Consider the following 18061-nt stretch of genomic DNA (forward strand, 5'->3'; position numbering starts at 1 on the left):
GAGTGAGACCCCCTCTCAAAAAAAAGAAATCTAGAACAATGCCTATACTATGTGTATATGAACATACATATTTTAAATTATGCATATACACATAGATTCATGAGCAAAATAATACATATAAGAATGTCTATTCATATGCTTACATGTATTTATATTTGTACATGCAAAGAAAATATCTGAAAAGATACACCCAAAACAGAGGTTCCTTCTTGGAAGAAAAGTTGGGGAGAAAAATGAACTTTTAATTTCTACTTTCTTTTTCTCTTTTCTTTTTTTTTGAGACAGAGTTTTGGTCTTTGTTGCCTAGGCTAGAGTGCAATGGCGCAATCTCGGCTCACTGCAACCTCCACCTCCTGGGTTCAAGCAATTCTCCCGCCTCAGCTTCCCGAGTCACTGGGATTACAGGCATGCGCCACCACGTCCAGCTAATTTTGTATTTTTAGTAGAGACAGGGTTTCACCATGTAGGTCAGGCTGGTCTCGAACTCCCGACCTCAGGTGATCTACCCGCCTCAGCCTCCCAGAGTGCTGGGATTACAAGCGTGAGCCGCTGCGCCTGGCCTTTAATTTTTACTTTCTATATTTTTGCCCCATTTACTATTTTATAAGGTATATATATGCTCTTATAGAAATAAATAGAAATAAAATGTCCCAGGGGTGGATGGAGTGTCCTACCTGGCAGAGTTTGGAGATAAGGCTGTAGATCGGAGGACACCGATTTCTGGATCATTTCGCAAATCTGAAAAACATGGAAAGAGAATGCCTGAGTGAGTTCCCCAGCTTTGGTCTGGCCCCATGCCCATCACTGCAGTCACATTATTCCACGTGCATGCTCAGTGATCATTGGTTTATACATATTTATAAGTGCTTGTCATGAGCCAGGTACCAAGGAAATAGAAACAATAAAAATATGTAGGCTCCCATGTGGACTCCACTACGGTCCAATTGGACTTTTCAGTCTGTCCCAAGGCTGGACACCTGAGCTAGGGAGTCACTGACCCAGCCTGAGGAGGGCGCCGGCTGGAGACAGTGCCTGAAACTCCACCGTCACCAAGTTTTCCTTTGGGAGGTCCTGGCCTCTCCAAATTTAGAGTTTAATAGCAGAACTAGACACTAACTAGAAATAGTCACACAAATAAGCATACAGTTAATATAGATAGTTCTTTTTTTTTTTTTTTTTTTTTTTGAGACGGAGGTTCACTTTTATCACCCAGGCTGGAGTGCAGTGGCGCGATTTCGGTTCACTGCAACCTCTGCCTTCCAGGTTCAAGTGATTCTCCTGCCTCAGCCTCCCGAGTAGCTGGGATTACAGGCGCTCACCACCATGCCCAGCTAATTGTTATATATTTAGTGAAGACGGGGTTTCACCATGTTGGCCAGAGTGGTCTTGAACTCCTGACCTCAGGTGATCCACCCGCCTTGGCCTCCCAAAGTGCTGGGATTACAGGCGTGAGCCAGCGTGCCCAGCCAAAGATAGTTCTTCATGGTCATCCTGAACAGATTGGCTGGATTGATCAGTATCCCCCATTCCCGCTGGTACTCCTGGAAGACTGAATGCTGGGGTCTGTAGGTTACTCACACACAGTTGCCACCAGTTGTGCGGCCTGCTTCTCAAGAGAAGGAAATGTGCATTTCCAAACTTGTTTGCTGTACTTGCCACTGTAATCACCCGAATTATTTATTATGCGGCCTTGGGATAGACTTTGAAAAGTCCAACTGAGCCCTACTGGGGCCCACATGAAAGCCTACCACCTGTTTGCTGTACTTGCTTTTGTAATCACTCCAATTATTTATTATGTACACTAATGCAATATCATTGAGGAAAAAGGTTTTTTGTTTTTTTTTTTTGAGATACAGTCTCGCTCTGTTATCCAGGCTAGAGTGCAACGGCACAATCTCAGCTCACTGCAACTTCCGCCTCCCAGGTTCAAGTGACTCTCCTACCTCAGCTTCCTAAGTAGCTGGGATTACAGGCATGTGCACCACACCCTGCTAATTTTTGTATTTTTGGTAGAGACAGGATCTCACCTTGTTGGCCAAGCTGGTCTGGAACTCCTGACCTCAAATGATCCACCCCCCTCGGCCTCCCAAAGTGCTGGGATTACAGGCATGAGCCACTATGCCTGGCCCCAGCTAAAAGTATTCTTTCTATGAAAACCTAAGATAAATCCTCTGGAAAGTGGAGGTGCTTTAAAAAAAAAACCCTCTAAAAACATGGTTAAATTTGGACCAGACAACAGAAAATCTTAGGAGGAAAAAAAAATCATAAAGATCAAGAAGGATTCTACACTGGGACGGCTTTGCAAGTATCTTTAAATTCTCATTGTGGTTAAAGAAACCTGGGATGGAATTTGTAGCAGGTTAATGTTTTATGCAGGAAAGACCAAGGGCAATGTCAATCAAGAGACCATTTTCAAAGAAAATCTGTGGGCATTCACTGACACAGCTTGAAGAGGGGGCATTGGAGATGCTGTTGGAAACTCCACCATTAAAACATTTGGGTTCATACGTCAATATTTTCTTTATGTGCGATGAGAAAGTCCTCACTTTAAACAGCTCTTGTTGTCAGCCAGCTACCACCTATTGTTCAACAAATCCACATATACAGTGAAGGAGAGGGACATGCAGGGCCCTGGCCTAGTGCAGGGGTCACAGATGGCTTCTGTGCTAAAGGGTGAGCAGGCACCATCCATCAGGCACTGGGTTGCTGATGGAAGGGCGATGCTGGGGGCTGGGAAGGCAAAAGGCTATATCTTAACCTCTCTTTGCAACTGCTCCACTTTCTGGGAGAGGAGTTTAGCAGCGAGGAGCTGCCAGAAAGCAAGGTCAAGTGTGGTGAGGAACGTTCGTGGCTGATTGCAAGGGAACCAAGAAACTCCACCCATCTCCCTGAAGACCGCTCCTTTCTTGCCTTTCCTTCAGACAACAGCCCGTTAGACCATCCCAAAAGCCTGGAACCTGGATGCCCCAGTCTCTAGGGACCCAAAGGACTGGGCAGGGGAGGCATAGGATGCCTGAGTCGCAGACACACAGCAGGGCCTCCTGGGGAGGCAGCTGGGGTAGTGGTTAGGGGTGCAGCAGGAGAGCCAGGTAAACTTGGGTTCAAATCCTGCCCAGTCCCCAGTGGTTGTTTGACCTTTGCAGAACCTCTCTCTGCTTTTTGGTTCTTACCCACAAGATACAATGGCAAAGCCAAGTGCTTCCCAGGGTGTTTTTGTCAGTGGTGTTCAAACTAGAGTGACTCCATCTTGAACAGGGGCAAAATGAGACTGAGACCTGCTGGGCTGCGTTCCCAGGTCAGGCATTCTTAGTCACAGGATGAGCTAGGAGGTCAGCAGGATTGGTATCACAAGATACAGGTCATAAAGACCCTGATGATAAAACAGGAGGCGGTAAAGAAGCTGGCCAAACCAACCAAAACCAAGATGCCCTCTGGTCATCCTCACCGCTCATTATATGCTAATTAAAATGCATTGGCATGCTAAAAGACATGACCACCAGCGCCATGACAGTTTACAAATGCCATGGCAATGTCCAGAAGTTACCCTAGATGGTCTAAAAGGGGAAGGAACCCTCGGTTCTGGGAAGTCCTCGCCCCTTTCCAGGAAAACTCATGAATAATCCACTCCTTGTTTAGCATAGACTCAAGAAATAACCACAAGTATACGCAGCTGAGTGGCCATGCGGCTTCTCTGCCTGTGGAGTAGCCTTTCTTTTCTGTTGTTACTTCTCTAATAAACTTGCTTTTACTTTATGAACTCACCCCAAATTCTTTCTTGCACGAAATCCAAGAATCCTCTCTTGAGGTTCCGGATCGGGACCCCTTTCTGGTAATATTTTGGGAAGCTGGGGAATGAGGTAGTGAGTATATATCACCCAGAGAGCAAGCATTTGTGAGCGCTTGTTCTCCTTAGCCCTGCTGGTCCAGGTGTCACATCCCACCCCAAGTGGGGAATTAGAAAGGCCTGCACCAGGCTCTTAGTTTTTCCGGAAGGAAGAGAATTTGAAGATCTCTAAGGATCAGGGGTCAGGTAAGATCTCCATCTTTCCCAAGATACCCAGCCCCAGAAGGTGTTTGATATGAGCTGCTCCACATCCTAGGAAGCTCCATTCCTGATTCAGCCTCTCACCAGCAAGGTGACACTGGGAAAGCTACTCCACCCCTCAGCCTCCTCTGTCCATGTGGAAAATGGCGCCTCCTTCCAAGGTTGAGGTTAAGATCCAATGGGACTGGTCGGGTGTGGTGGCTCACACTTGAAATCCCAGCACTTTGGGACGCTGAGGTGGGTGGATCACGAGGTCAGGAGTTCAAGACCAGTCTGGCCAATATGGTGAAGCCCTGTCTCTACTAAAAATGCAACAAACTAACTGGGTGTGGTGGCACGTGCCCGTGGTCCCAGCTACTCGGGAGGCTGAGGCACAAGAATTGCTTGAACCCGGGAGGTGGAGGTTGCAGTGAGCCAAGGTCGTGCCACTGCACTCCAGCCTGGGCAGCAGAGTGAGACTCTTGTCTCAAAAAAAAAAAATCCAATGGGACTGTGCACACGAAGTGCTGAGCTCGTTATCCCTGGCCACAGCCTCAAGAAATAGCAGCCATTTTTGTTATAAATCAGAATAGTTATACAATAATATATTCTGTACAGCATTAATTATATTCATTTATCAAAACAATAATTATCATGGTACGTGATTACTATGATAATTATAATTGTACTACATTACTATTGTTAGGCACAGCAATATGGCAACAGGGTGCCTGAGTAGGTTGGCATATTTCTTAAGGTCACTTAATCCCAGGGACCCAGAACCAGAAAAGAAACAGCACAACTGGCCACATCCAAAGTGCAGGGTTTGCCTGCGGTTCCTGCTTCAACCACGAGGGGGCACTCAAAGCCAAACCAGAGGTTGGACCTACAGACTTGGGGGGTGGGGGTGTGTGTGCATGTGTGTGTGGTGTGTGTGTGGTGTGTGTGGGTGGTGTGTTTGTGTGTGTAGGATGTGTGTGGTGTCTGTGGTGTGTGTGGTGTGTGTGTAGGGGGTGTGTGTAGGGTGTGTGTGGTGTGTGTGTAGGGGTGTGTGTGTAGGGTGTGTGTGTGGTATGTGGGGTGTGTGTGTTTGTGTGGGGTGTGGTACATGTGTGAGGGTGTGTGGGGGTGTGTGTTGGGGGGAGGTGTGGTGTGTGAGGGGTGAGTGTGTTGGGGGGATGCAGGATGTGTGGGTTGTGTGTGTGGGGGGTTGGTGTGTGTGGTGTGTATGTGTAGGGTGTGTGTGGGTGGTGTGTGCGGTGTGTGTGGGGATGTGTGTAGGGGTTGTGGTGTGTTAGGTGTGTGTGGGAGGGTGTGTGTGTGGGGTGTGTGGTGTGTGTGGAGATGTGTGTAGGGGGATGTGGTGTGTTAGGTGTGTGTGGGAGGGTGTGTGTGGGGTGTGTGGTGTGTGGGGGATGTGTGTAGGGGGATGTGGTGTGTTAAGTGTGTGTGGGAGGGTGTGTGTGGGGTGTGTGTGGGGGGTGTGTGGGACGTGTGTGGGGTTGTGGTATGTGAAGGGTGGTGTGTGTGTGGGGTGTGAGTGTGGGGATGTGTGTGTGGGTATGTGTGGGTATGTGGAGGGTGTGGTATGTGGGTGTGTGTGGGGTGTGTGTAGGGGAGTATGTGGCAGGTGTGTGTGGGGGGAGAGTGTCAGGGGGTAGTGTGTAGGGGTGTGTGGTGTATGAGGGGTGTGTGGGGGTGTGTGGTGTGTGGGGTATATGTGCAGGGTGTGTATATGGTGTGTGTATGGGGGTGTTGTGTGGGGTGTGTGTGTAGGATGTGTGTAGTGTGTGGGGGTGGTGTGTGGGGGTGTGTGTGAGGGTGTGTGTATGTACAGTGTGTGTATGGTGTGTGTGTGGTGGAAGGGGGAGTGTGGAGTGTGTGTGTGTGGTGTGTGTGGGGGTGTGGTGTGTGGGGTGTGTGTGTGTAGAGTGTGTGTATGGTGTGTGGTGGGTGGAAGGGGGAGTGTGTGGGGGGTGTGGGGTTTGTGTGTATTATTCCCTTTCTTCCTTCATCACTTTCTCCTTTCCCACAGTCATTGCTACAGATACCCTTTGGCTAGTATCTCAGAAATGGGATTTTGGGATGAATGAGTGTTTAGAGGAACTGAAAGTTAACACAACATCTTTTTGATTTAGTTAAAGATGACAAACTCCGAAGATTTCACATATTCTTTTTTTTTTTTTTTTTTTTTTTTTTTGAGACGGAGTCTCGCTCTGTCACCCAGGCTGGAGTGCAGTGGCCGGATCTCAGCTCACTGCAAGCTCCGCCTCCCGGGTCTACGCCATTCTCCTGCCTCAGCCTCCCGAGTAGTTGGGACTACAGGCGCCGCCACCACGCCCGGCTAGTTTTTTGTATTTTTTAGTAGAGACGGGGTTTCACCGGGTTAGCCAGGATGGTCTCGATCTCCTGACCTCGTGATCCGCCCGTCTCGGCCTCCCAAAGTGCTGGGATTACAGGCTTGAGCCACCGCGCCCGGCCTCACATATTCTTTTTTAACAGGCCAGTCTGACAGTGTTGCTGCCTCCCCATCCAGGGCTGGTGCCCACGAGCTTGCCCAGTTCCCACCTGACCCACGCCCTCGCTGAGCTTTCCTGCCTGGTCTCCTGCAGGCACCTGAGGAATGGTTTCCTTTGGGACCTTGGTGGAATGCAGGGCAGTGTGGGACACTGAGCAAGGCTGAGCAGAGAGAGGGGCTGGAGTCTCTGCTTAGCCCCTGCTGTTTAACTCTTGGCCAAGAAGTTGACCATTTTCTGCCCTGACTGAATGGACTTGGAGCTTTGCCCCCAGAGTGCCCCACAACAGCTCCATGACCTGGGCAAATGATTTGTCCTCCCTCAGCCTTGGGCCCAAGTACATCCAAACCAGCCCCCATGGCCTGGTCCAGGGCCAGCGGTCAGTGAGGTCTTCCATTCAGCCCTCGCCAAGCTCGGGGGAGGCCAGAAGCTTGGACCTTCTTACCCTGCTCTTCAGTACTTTCTGGAACTTGGATTCGATCTGGTTGTGGAAGAGATTCAACAGCCACCTGCGGAGAGAAGCACAGCCTGCCACTGAACTTGGGGACAGCCGGGTTCCTGGGAAAGCTGGGCCCGGGTCCCTGGCCAGGCCAGTCCACAAAGGGAGCCCTCTCCACCCCCTCCTGGCGCCCTGCTGTGTCCCAGTACATCCAGCCTGATTCGGTGTGTCTGGCTTCCCAGCGCCTGTGGCACCCCAATCATCGCATGATCACATTCAGTAGATTTGGGGAAGCGGCTTGAGAATCCACATTTTTCTCTTCTTTTTTGGGAGGGGGCGAGGGACAGGATCTCACTCTGTCACCCAGGCTGGAGTGCAGTGGCACAGTCTCAGCTCACTGTGACCTCTGTCGCCTGGCCTCAAGCCATCCTCCCAACTCAGCCCCTGAAGTAGCTGAGACTACAGGCATGTGCCATCACGTCTGGCTAATGTTTGTATTTTTTGTGGAGACAGGTGTTACCATGTTGCCCAGGCTGGTCTTGAATTCCTGAGCTCAAGTGATTTTCTGCCTTGGCCTCTCAAATTGCTAGGATTACAGGCGTGAGCCACCACACCTGGTCACACTTTTCTAATCAAGGAAACGGAGACTAGAAGAGATGAAATGACTCGTCCAAAGACTTGTATATTTTTTGCAAACTCTCCTTTAACCAAAGTTTCTGTGTTCCTCCAATAGCCAGATTGGAAATAAACTTCCAAATAAACTTCCAAATAAATGGAAGTTTATTTTTTTAATGACAATGATGCACCAATATTCCTGGCTTGAGTCTGTTCATCTCAACATCGTTCCCCAGAGAATGATCTTCAAGTGCCTGTGCAAGCCACCTGGATCATTACAATTATCAGAGGCCAGGCTGAGCGCCGGATCGGCCAGGAGCTGCAACCAGGAGTCCAGCTGGCAGTGCCCCGATGGAGACCTACCCCAAGTCTCCCGACATGTCCACCTCCACGTCATCGATGTCGCTGCTGCAGCTGGAGGCAGTAACTGTGGGCCTCCCTGAGGACTCGCTGCCCAACAGAAGGTTGACTGAAATGCTGATGCCCTTGACACTCACATCAAAAGAGCCTTGTAGTTTCCTGGAGGAGATAAGAGAAGCCACGATTGGTTCCTAGACCAGGGTCTGCCACCATTTGTGGGGAAAATAGAAGTCTCAGTTCTTACCTCCTAATAGATGGAACTGAGCAGAGATTTAAGAATAACAAATACAGCCATAAAAGATCTAGAAGAAAACCCGGATCCAGTATTTACAGTCAGGGCTGGACGAAGGCCTTTCTAGGCAAGATCCAAGACTCATAAGCCATAAAGGAAATCCTTAATAAACTTGTCGGCATAGAAAACTAAAACTTCAGTGGACCAAAAAAATGCCATATGTAAAGTAAAAAACAAAATTGCAGTATGAGACATCCAAAGAGCCAATTTCCTTAATATATGAGCTAATTTCCTTAATATACAAAGAGCAAGCCAATACAAATTAACAAGGAAAGGAAAAACAACTCAAAAGGAAAAAAAAGATATGAATAGGAAATGCAGTGTAAAATAAGCATATAAAAGTCATTAAAAATGAAAATAGCAATGACACCAGTTCTCACCTATCAGATTCAAAACAACTTTTGAAGTTTTAATACCCAATGCTATTGAATGTACGAGTAAACAGAAGTCCCAGACACTGTGGCTGGGAGAGCACATTGGCTCAAGCTTTCTGAAACACAAATCAGTGAGATCGCTCCTCGTTCTAACACACATACTCTTTGGCCCAGTAATTTAACTTCTAAGCCTTTATCCTCTGGCTCTTCCTGCCAAGATATATGTGAGGTGTGGGACAGCTCACTGAAGCATCATGGGCAGTAGAAAAAAAAAAAAAGGAAGCAACCGACATGTCCACCAGCAGCGACAGGTTGAATAAGTTGTAGGCACCCATGTTATGCAGACTTTGAAAACAATGGGTCAAAATGTGGTCTATTCCAGGGGTCTCCAACCCCAATGGTGGTTGTCTGGAGCTGGGGGAAGGGAAATGGGGAATGATTGTTTAATGGGTAAGGAGTTTTCTCTTGGGATGATGAAAATGTTTTGGAGTTAGATAGGGGTGGATGTTGCACAATATTGTGAATGTAATAAATGCCACTGAAGGTATACTTTCAAATAATCAATTTTATGTTCTGTGAATTTCATATCAATTTTTAAAAGCACATTCAAAAAAGTGAAAAAAAATGAGGTAGATCATCATATGCCCATATAAAGAGATATTTAAGATATTTCACTGACAAAAGACAGGGTAGGAGAGTGTGGCCGGTTCCTTTCATGGAACTAGAAAGAATGTGCATGTGTAGGTGACATATAAACCGGGCATCTTTCTAAAGCAATAGAATGTGAGCCACACATGTAATTTTAAATTTTCCAGAAGATACATTAAAAAGATAAAAAGAAAGAGCTGAGATTGGTTTTAGTAATACATGGTATCATTTCAACATGTAATCAGTATAAACATTATTAATGAGATTTATTTATTTATTTATTTATTTTGAGACAGAGTCTCATTCTCTTGCCCAGACTGGAGTGCAGTGGCGCGATCTTGGCTCACCACAACCTCCGCCTCCCAGGCTAAAGCGATTCTCCTGCCTCATCCTCCCAAGTAGCTGAGATTACAGGTGTGCACAGCTATGTCCAGCTAATTTTTGTATTTTTAGTAGAGATGGGGTTTCACCATGTTGACCAGTGTGGTCTCGAACTCCTGACCTCCAATGATCCACCTGCCTCAGCCTCCCAAAGTCCTGGGATTACAGGCATGAGCCACCACGCTCGGCCAGTGTTTTTGTTGTTGTTGTTGTTGCGTTGTTGTTTTGTTTTTTTAAATACTAAATCTTCAAATCCAGTGTTGCATACTTAGAGTAGATCTCAACCTGTACCAGGCACTTTTCAAGTACTCAGTAAAGGCATGGCAGGTGGCTACTATTTTGGGCAGTGCAGATCTGAAGTATGAATATGGCCATGTCACCCATATTTGGGCTGCTCCTTCTGTTATGGGCTGCTCTGTGTCACCACCTGCCTCCCAAATTCAAATGTTGAAGCTCTGATCCCCAGTACCTGAGAATGTCACAGTATTTGCAGATAGGCCCTTTGAAGAGGTGATTACATTTAAATGAGCCCATTAGGGTGGGCCCTAATCCAATCTGCCTAGTGTCTTTATAAAAAGAGATTAGGGCCGGGCGCGGTGGCTCAAGCCTGTAATCCCAGCACTTTGGGAGGCCGAGACGGGTGGATCACGAGGTCAGGAGATCGAGACCATCCTGGCTAACACGGTGAAACCCCGTCTCTACTAAAAAAAAAATACAAAAAACTAGCCGGGCGAGGTGGTGGGCGCCTGTAGTCCCAGCTACTTGGGAGGCTGAGGCAGGAGAATGGCGTAAACCCGGGAGGCGGAGCTTGCAGTGAGCTGAGATCCAGCCACTGCACTCCAGCCTGGGTGACAGAGCGAGACTCCGTCTCAAAAAAAAAAGAGATTAGGACATACAGAGAGAAATGGGGTTTCTTTTCTCTTTTTTTCTTTTTTTGTTTTTTAAGAGATGAAGTCTAGCTCTGTCCCCCAGGCTGGAGTGCAGTGGCGTGATCTCAGCTCACTGCAACCTCTGCCTCCAGGGTTCAAAGGATTCTTCTGTCTCAGCCTCCTGAGTAATTGAATTGGGATTACAGGTACCTGCCACCACACCTGGCTAGTTTTTAAATTTTTAATTTATTTTTTATTTTTAGTAGAGACTGAGTTTCGCCATGTTGGCCAGGCTGGTCTCGAACTCCTGACCTCAAGTGATCTTCCCACCTTAGCCTTCCAAAGTGCTGGGATTACACGGGTGAGCCAATGTGCATGGCCTCAGAAATGGGATTTCTTAAGCACAAAGGGAAGACCACGTGAGGACAATTGCCAAAGGGCAACCATCTGCAAGCCAAGGAGAGTGGCCTCAGAAGAAACCAGGCCTGCCAAAACCTTGACCTTGGCCCCCAGCCTCCAGAACTGTGAGAAAACACATTTCTGCTTAAGCCACCCGGTCTATGTGTGTTATGGCAGCCCTAGCACACGAATACCCTTCCATCCAAGTGCCTCTGAGGTCAGAGATCTGTTCAAAGTGCCTGAGAGCCAGAGCCCCTGGAAGCAGCCTTTGGCCAATGACAAACAGGAGGAAGGGGTGACAGGGTGGGGCTGGAGTAACTCAGAGGCGTGTTCTCCGCCGTCCCCGTCCCCCAGCTAGACAGAGCTTCACTTGCCCACCAGGTTGACTTCCTTCCCTTCCCTTCCTCACTTCCCCTGTGGATTTCCTCAGATCACTTCCAGGATAAAGTATTGCACTGGAATTCTTGCCCTAAGGTCTGCTTCTGTGGGAAGCAAACCAAGGAGACATGATATTATCGCACTTAGCCCTCCCGTGACTCCATCAAGGAAGCAGGCCTGTCCCCCTTGGGAGATGAGGAAGTAGAGACTCAGAGAGGGAAAGACACTCATATCCAAGAGCCAGGACTCAATCCCCAGGCCACCTCTGGGCTTGGACTCCATCTGTCCACCACGTGGCCTTTCTGATGAGCTAGGAACACCTTGGACCTAAGAAGGATGGGGCGAAGGCCAAGGCCAAGAGCTCCAGGGCCTGGGAGCAGGGCCAACTTACAAGAATGACTTGCGCGCCTTCCACCTGCCCTGGACCCGGATGAAGGAGTCGGAGATGCTGAGACTCAGGCCCTGGCTGGGGACAGGCCTCAGTGCAGAGTGACGCAGCTCACAGCTGTGGATATTCAGGCTGAAGGGAGAGACACGGAAGGAGTTGTCAGCCCTGGGCCTGGACCCAGCCTCACCAGGGACCTTGCTCCCACCTTTGCAGGCCTCCCCTCTCCACAGTGGGGACTAGACCAGCAGGATCTGCTCCAGGTGAGCAGCAGGTGTGTCCCAGGCACCGACCATGTGTCCATGCTAAGCACATTACATTCTTCATGCCATCTGGGCCACACTGAGGGGGTCAGGACTGTTCTTGTTTCCTTTCCACAGAAGGGGAAATAGAACCTCGAGGAAGGGATGCAATTACCCGCAGTTTTGCAGTCAGCATCAGAAACCATGAATCTAATGACCCCAGGTGGCATCCTCAGGAGGTCCGTAGACATATCTCTTTGGGTTCGCAGCTCCTGCTAACCCACCCCTCTCCCAATACATCCAGCTAGGCGGGAAACAGATTCAGGGAATATGGTGGCAGCCTTAAGAGAAGACCCAAAAGGGTCAGCAAGGTTGCCAACAGTGAGAAAAGAATGGTCAAGTTCTGTTTTATTTGCCTGGCACATAGTAGGTGCTCAATAGATGTTTGCTGATGGACTGAATAAAAGAAGGCAGGAATGAAGGAAACACTCAATAGCAGTGAGCGGGGAGGGGTACAATGTGCTACGGGCCTGATTGTACTTTCTTCACTGCCCAGCCCTCGAAAAGCAGTTGACGCCATTTTAAAGTATCAACTGCTCAAGTCTAGTGATCTTTTGAAGTCTTGGCTCAAATGCCATCTTCTCTGGGAAGCCTTCCCTGACTCCCCCAAGTACAAACTTCAGCTCTAACCATTGGGCTACTAGATTTAAAGTGTAAGGTCTATCTTCTCTTCCAAACTATATCCAGTGGCCAGATTGGATCTTGGATTAGCACTCTGAAGGAGGAAGCAGATAAACCCCATTTTACAGGTAAGGAAACCGAGGCTCAGGTCACACAGCCAGATATTAAGGTCTTCCTTAATATTTGCTGCATGAATGAGTGGAGGAGCTCAATTCCTTCCCAGAATTTCCTTCTGAACTCTTCAGGGAACTATCCCACTGTCTGCCCCAAAGAGGTCCCTCCGCAGCCCAATCCTGAGGCTCTCTCTTCCTCACTCTCCAATTCGCCCTCACAGCCAGCTCCAGCCACCTCAGAGCCCCAGCAGAAGGGAGAGCCCCACCTGCGGAACTCATAGCTCCCACGGCCGGCGTGGGGGATCCTGACGTCCCCGGTGAAGTCAGGCAGCGTGATCCTGAGCAGCTCACTCTGCAGAGCCAATAGCCCTTCCTGGGCCGCTGTGGACAGGAAATAGCTGGGAGTCAGCTTGATCGGCCTGCCTCCTCCCCTGCTCTAAACCCTACGGTGGCTCCCACCTGCCCTGAAGAGAGAGGTCAACATCGTTATTAGCATTAAGTACACTGACAGGATATGAGCCCCTCTGTGTGCCAGGTAGCATGAGGGACATTCAGAGGCGTCCCTGCATTTCTGTGGCATTGTTAGGTTCATACCCATTTTACTGACAAGGAAATGGAATGCCTTTGCCAACAACTCCCTGAAGGCAAAAGTGCGGTGCACTTGGACAGGTGGTCCTCCTTCTTGTCCTCCATGGCATCTGGTCTGTGTAGAAGAAATTGGAAGGATTTGGGGGCTAGAGAAAGCGGGCATCTTTCTAGCTGGGTGACTTTGACAAAGTCCCCAAACAACCTTCACTTTGTTCATCTGTCAAAGAGCAATGACAACAATACATTTGCTGGGCGTGGTGGCTCACGCTTGTAATCCCAGCACTTTGGGAGGCTGAGGCAGGGGGATCACCTGAGGTCAGGAGTTCGAGACCAGCCCGGCCAATATGGTGAAACTCCATCTCTACTAAAAAATACAAAAATCAGCCTGGTGTGGTGGCACACGCCTGTAGTCCCAGCTACTCGGGAGGCTGAGGCAGGAGAATCGCTTGAACCCAGGAGGCAGAGATTGCAGTGAGCCGAGATCGCACCACTGCACTCCAGTCTGGGCGACAGAGTGAGACTCCACCTCAAACAAAACAAAACAAAACAAAACTTTCCTCATTGGGTTGGCATCGAAACTGCAAAGCAAGAAGAGGGCTGGGAGGATAACAAGCATTCCTAACTTGTGCCTGGCATACAGCAGGCACTCAGTAAATGCCTGGAACAGTAAACAGGGTTTATATTATTAAAAATATGGAAAGGGGACGGGTGTAGTGGCTCACGCCTGTAATCCCAGGACTTTGGGAGGCTGAGGCAGGCAGATCATCGAGACCATCCTGGCCGACATGGTGAAACCCTGTCTCTATTAAAAATACAAAAATTATCTGGGTGTGGTGGCTCGTGCCTGTAATTCCAGCTACTCGGGAGGCTGAGACAGGATAATCACTTGAACCAGGGAGTTGGAGGTTGCAGTGAGCTGAGATTGTGCCATTGTACTCCAGCCTGGTGACAGAGTGAGATCCCGTTTCAAAATAAATAAATAAATAAAAATAAATAAATAAAAAATAAAAATAAAAAAGGAAAGGACTAAAATGCCCAACCTCAGAGGACAGGTTACATAAACATGCTGTGTGTACACAGTGCAAAGGAACAAAAGACAAACTCTCCTGATTTACGGTTTCAATGCAAGTAGCAGTTACCAGGTCCCACTGTTCCCAGATCTGAGGGACCCAGGTTTCTGCCCCCAAGGCAGGCATGGGTACGCAGATGACCAGCGGCCTCTCCTTTCACCTCTTTCCAATTTGCTCTTCTCCCTCTAGCAAACGCCCATGTTGGAGTCCCTCCGCCTGGAACACTACCCCTTGTCCCTGGGTAATTCCCACTGTCTTTTCCATTTTACTTTATCCTGGAATCCTTCCCTGATTTCCCTCTCCCTGCCTCGAGCCACTCTGGGCTCCCAACAACCCTACTTAAGGGAATGTTGTTATCTCATTTAATAGGTAAGGCAATTCAGGCTCTAGGAATGTGAGAAGACAGGTGGTCAGTGCCTGTCCATATCCTTGAGTCTTTCCAGTAAGTGACAGTTGACTCCCAGCTGCCAGTGTCTGCCTCCCTGAGCCTGTATGTCCTGAGGCTCTTTGTCCTGGAACTGCAGAAAGCAGGTACATGCAACAGAAGTGCTGGGGCGCTGACAAACCCCCGGCCCAGAAACCCTCAATTAATCACTGTGGTGTATAAATATCCCAGTTCCCTTGCCACCTGGATAGTCTGGAGGCTTTGTTTCAACATTTTAAAAGAAATATTCCTACTTTTGCTCATTCTTTGTTTTATTTTTATTTATTTATTTTTTTGAGACAGTCTCCCTGTTGCCCAGGCTGCAACGCAGTAGCATGATCTCGGCTCACCACAACCTCTGCCTCCCAGGTTCAAGCGATTCTCCTGCCTCAGCCTCCCAAGTAGCTGGGATTACAGGTGCCCGTCACCATGACTGGCTAATTTTTGTATTTTTAGTAGAGGCGAGGTTTCACCATGTTGGCCAGGCTTGCCTTGAACTCCTGGCCTCAAGCTATTCACCCACCTCGGCCTCCCAAAGTGTTGGGATTATAGGTGTGAGCCACTGCGCCTGGCCTGCCCATTCTTTAAAACTGAGGAATAATATACATAAAGTACCTAACGGGCACAAATTTTAAAGGTATCGCTAAATAATTTTTAATGTTTATTTTGTTTTTTTTTTTTTTGAGACGGAGTCTCGCTCTGTCGCCCAGGCTGGAGTGCAGTGGCGCAATCTCAGCTCACTGCAAGCTCCACCTCCTGGGTTCACGCCATTCTCCTGCCTCAGCCTCCCGAGTAGCTGGGACTACAGGTGCCCGCCACCACGCCTGGCTAATTTATTTTTATTTTTATTTTTAGTAGAGATGGGGTTTCACTGTATTAGTCAGGATGGTCTTGATCTCCTGACCTTGTGATCTGCCCGCCTCGGCCTCCCAAAGTGCTGGGATTACAGGTGTGAACCACCATGCCCGGCTTTTAATGTTTATACAGCCCTGTGATCACCACCTGGATCAAGATATGGCACCTTCTAGTACCTCGGCAGGCTCCCCTCCCTCATGCCCTTCAGGGTCTCTGCCTGCTTCTAGAGGTGACCACAATTCTGACTTCTAGTTCAGAGGCATGTGTTTCCAAACTTTACGCAGAATTTTCCCAGCTGGGTGGTTCCCATCGTCAGAGGTGGTGGCTGGTTTAATCGCACACTCTCTCCTGGCTGCCCTCCCTTCCTCATCTTACTACCGATTCCCTACAGTGTTTCCTGGGATCATTTCCCAAATCAACCACTTGCACGCAAAGCTGTGTTCTGTTGGCTGGTGGTGGACAAATACCACAAATAACGTGCCCAGGGCACTCAGCTGGTAGGCGGTGAGGCCAGAATCGGAGCCAGAGCTGCCTGACCCAGAAGGTGGCACTGCCCCAGGGAGAGGGTCTGGTCTGTGTCCCCACTCCCTGTCCCCACTGTACGCAGAGCAGCCTGGGGCCTGGGTTTGCCAAGTCCAGCCAGCAGACGTGGCTTCTTACCATACTCCAGTCCCTTGTCGGTGATCCTGGCGACCAGGCCGGGGTTGGCACCCAGAGCCTCTGGGGTGGACGTGAGCAGCAATGCCAGCAGTATGGACGGCAGGGCCCCGGCCAAGGCCCCCATCCTAGATTCCCAGTGCAGTGGGCTGGGACTGTCCCAGCTGTGGACTGGGCCCAGGTCCCTTAAGTGGCCAAGGTCCGATGGCTGGGGGCAGTTCCTGAGGGTGGGTGGGCTCCTGGGAGCGGGAAGGGGAGGCACAGGGACTGGAACCTGCTTGCGACATCACTGAAGTCATAAGGTCATACTTAGAAGCCAGTTTTCACTGCCCAGATCAGTGGATGAGGAAGCCTGGCTTCTATGATCATCCCTGTCCACCCTCCCCACGGAAAGACCCACATTCATCACCATTCGTCTTGCCTCATCTCAGCCAGTCTCTTAAGAGCTCGGCTAGGAAGGCTTGGTTTTGCAGATGAGGAAACTGAGGCTCAAAGAAGCCACATAGTCCCCTTAAGATCTTACACCCAGCAGACGGCAGGGTTGAGAGTGAAGCCACGTCTGGCGCCATCCAAACTCTCTCTCTTTTTTTTTTTTTTAAATATACCGGCTCTGTTTATTTAAAAAATAAATGTTTTCCCCCATGGGAAAAAGCCTCTCTGAAACCTTGCTGGTGATAAAATTTTCTGGAAGGCAATTGGCAAATGTTTAAACAGCTACATGCCCTGTGACCCAGGAATTCAATTTCAGGGACTTGCCCCTAAGCACATAATTGCGTCAGTGTGCCAGTAAATCACTGCTCTAAGATACCATTGCTATGCTGTGTGAAACAGGAGAAGTGAGACCCAACCTCATGTATCCCACAGAAGGTCATTGGTTAAATGAATTATGACACACACTTTAAAGTGAGGCTGCAGAAATAAAGGTATTTCTTGGCAAGGAAAGGGGTCTCATGAGGCATCCGTTTCCAATGGCACCATAGAGTAAGGTTCTATTTTGGGGGGGTTCAAAATAGGCTTCCATATTCAACAATCTGGAAAATATTTAGAAAGGACTCATGAGGCCTTGTCTCTGGTTAGGGGGTAGAATTATAAGTGTTAAAAAAAAAGGTTTTGCTTGTTGATATGTAAATATTTTTTTCTTTTTTCATTTTTTGAGACAAAGTCTACTCTGTTGCTCAGGCAGAAGTGCAGTGGCACGATCATCGCTCGCTGCAACTTCAACTTTCTGGGCTCAAGTGATCCTCCCACCACAGCCCCCTGAGTAGCTGGCACTACAGGCGTGAGCCACCATGTCCAGCTAATTTTTTGTATTTTAGTAGAGACGAGGTCTTGCTATGTTGCCCAGGCTGGTGTTGAACTCCTGAGCTCAAGTGAGCCTCCTGCTTGGCCTTCCAAAATACGGGTATTATAGACTTGGGCCACCATGCCCAGCCTCTAAAATTTTTATTTTCTTGGGGGTATGGTCCCTGGCATATATTTGTCGTAAGTAAAGATAGTAAAATTTCATTCTGGAAAACAAAATTTATAGTACGGACTGTGCTTAATTTTTAGAGTTTTGCCCCAGCCCTGCTTACATTTGGGAGTTCTGCTCTGCCCTCACCCCCAGGGAGCCTTCCCTGACCACTCCCATGCTTTTCTGGATTCTAGAAAGGGTTTCCCCTGAGGTCCCAGAACCCTTCGCACTTTCCCCACCACAGCATGAACCACTCTGCTTTTTGGTAATTGTGGTCCTTTAAAAATATGCCCACGAA

At 48.7% G+C, this 18061-nt stretch overlaps 1 protein-coding gene across 1 annotated transcript in view; it reads right to left on the bottom strand.

Moving 5' to 3' along the window:
* Positions 1-16592, bottom strand: part of LBP (lipopolysaccharide binding protein) — a 38503-nt gene extending 21911 nt beyond the window's left edge. Inside the window, exons 1-6 of the mRNA XM_050807151.1 lie at positions 16314-16592; positions 12983-13097; positions 11687-11815; positions 7958-8113; positions 6986-7049; positions 675-738 (exon numbers count right to left, since the gene is read on the bottom strand). Coding sequence (XP_050663108.1) covers positions 675-738; positions 6986-7049; positions 7958-8113; positions 11687-11815; positions 12983-13097; positions 16314-16437 — 652 coding nt within the window. The 5' untranslated portion in view covers positions 16438-16592. The remainder of the gene's footprint in view (positions 1-674; positions 739-6985; positions 7050-7957; positions 8114-11686; positions 11816-12982; positions 13098-16313) is intronic.
* Between the last annotated feature and the right edge of the window lie 1469 nt (positions 16593-18061).

This window comes from Macaca thibetana, chromosome 10 (assembly GCF_024542745.1).
Source record: "Macaca thibetana thibetana isolate TM-01 chromosome 10, ASM2454274v1, whole genome shotgun sequence".
Taxonomy (NCBI): domain Eukaryota; kingdom Metazoa; phylum Chordata; class Mammalia; order Primates; family Cercopithecidae; genus Macaca; species Macaca thibetana.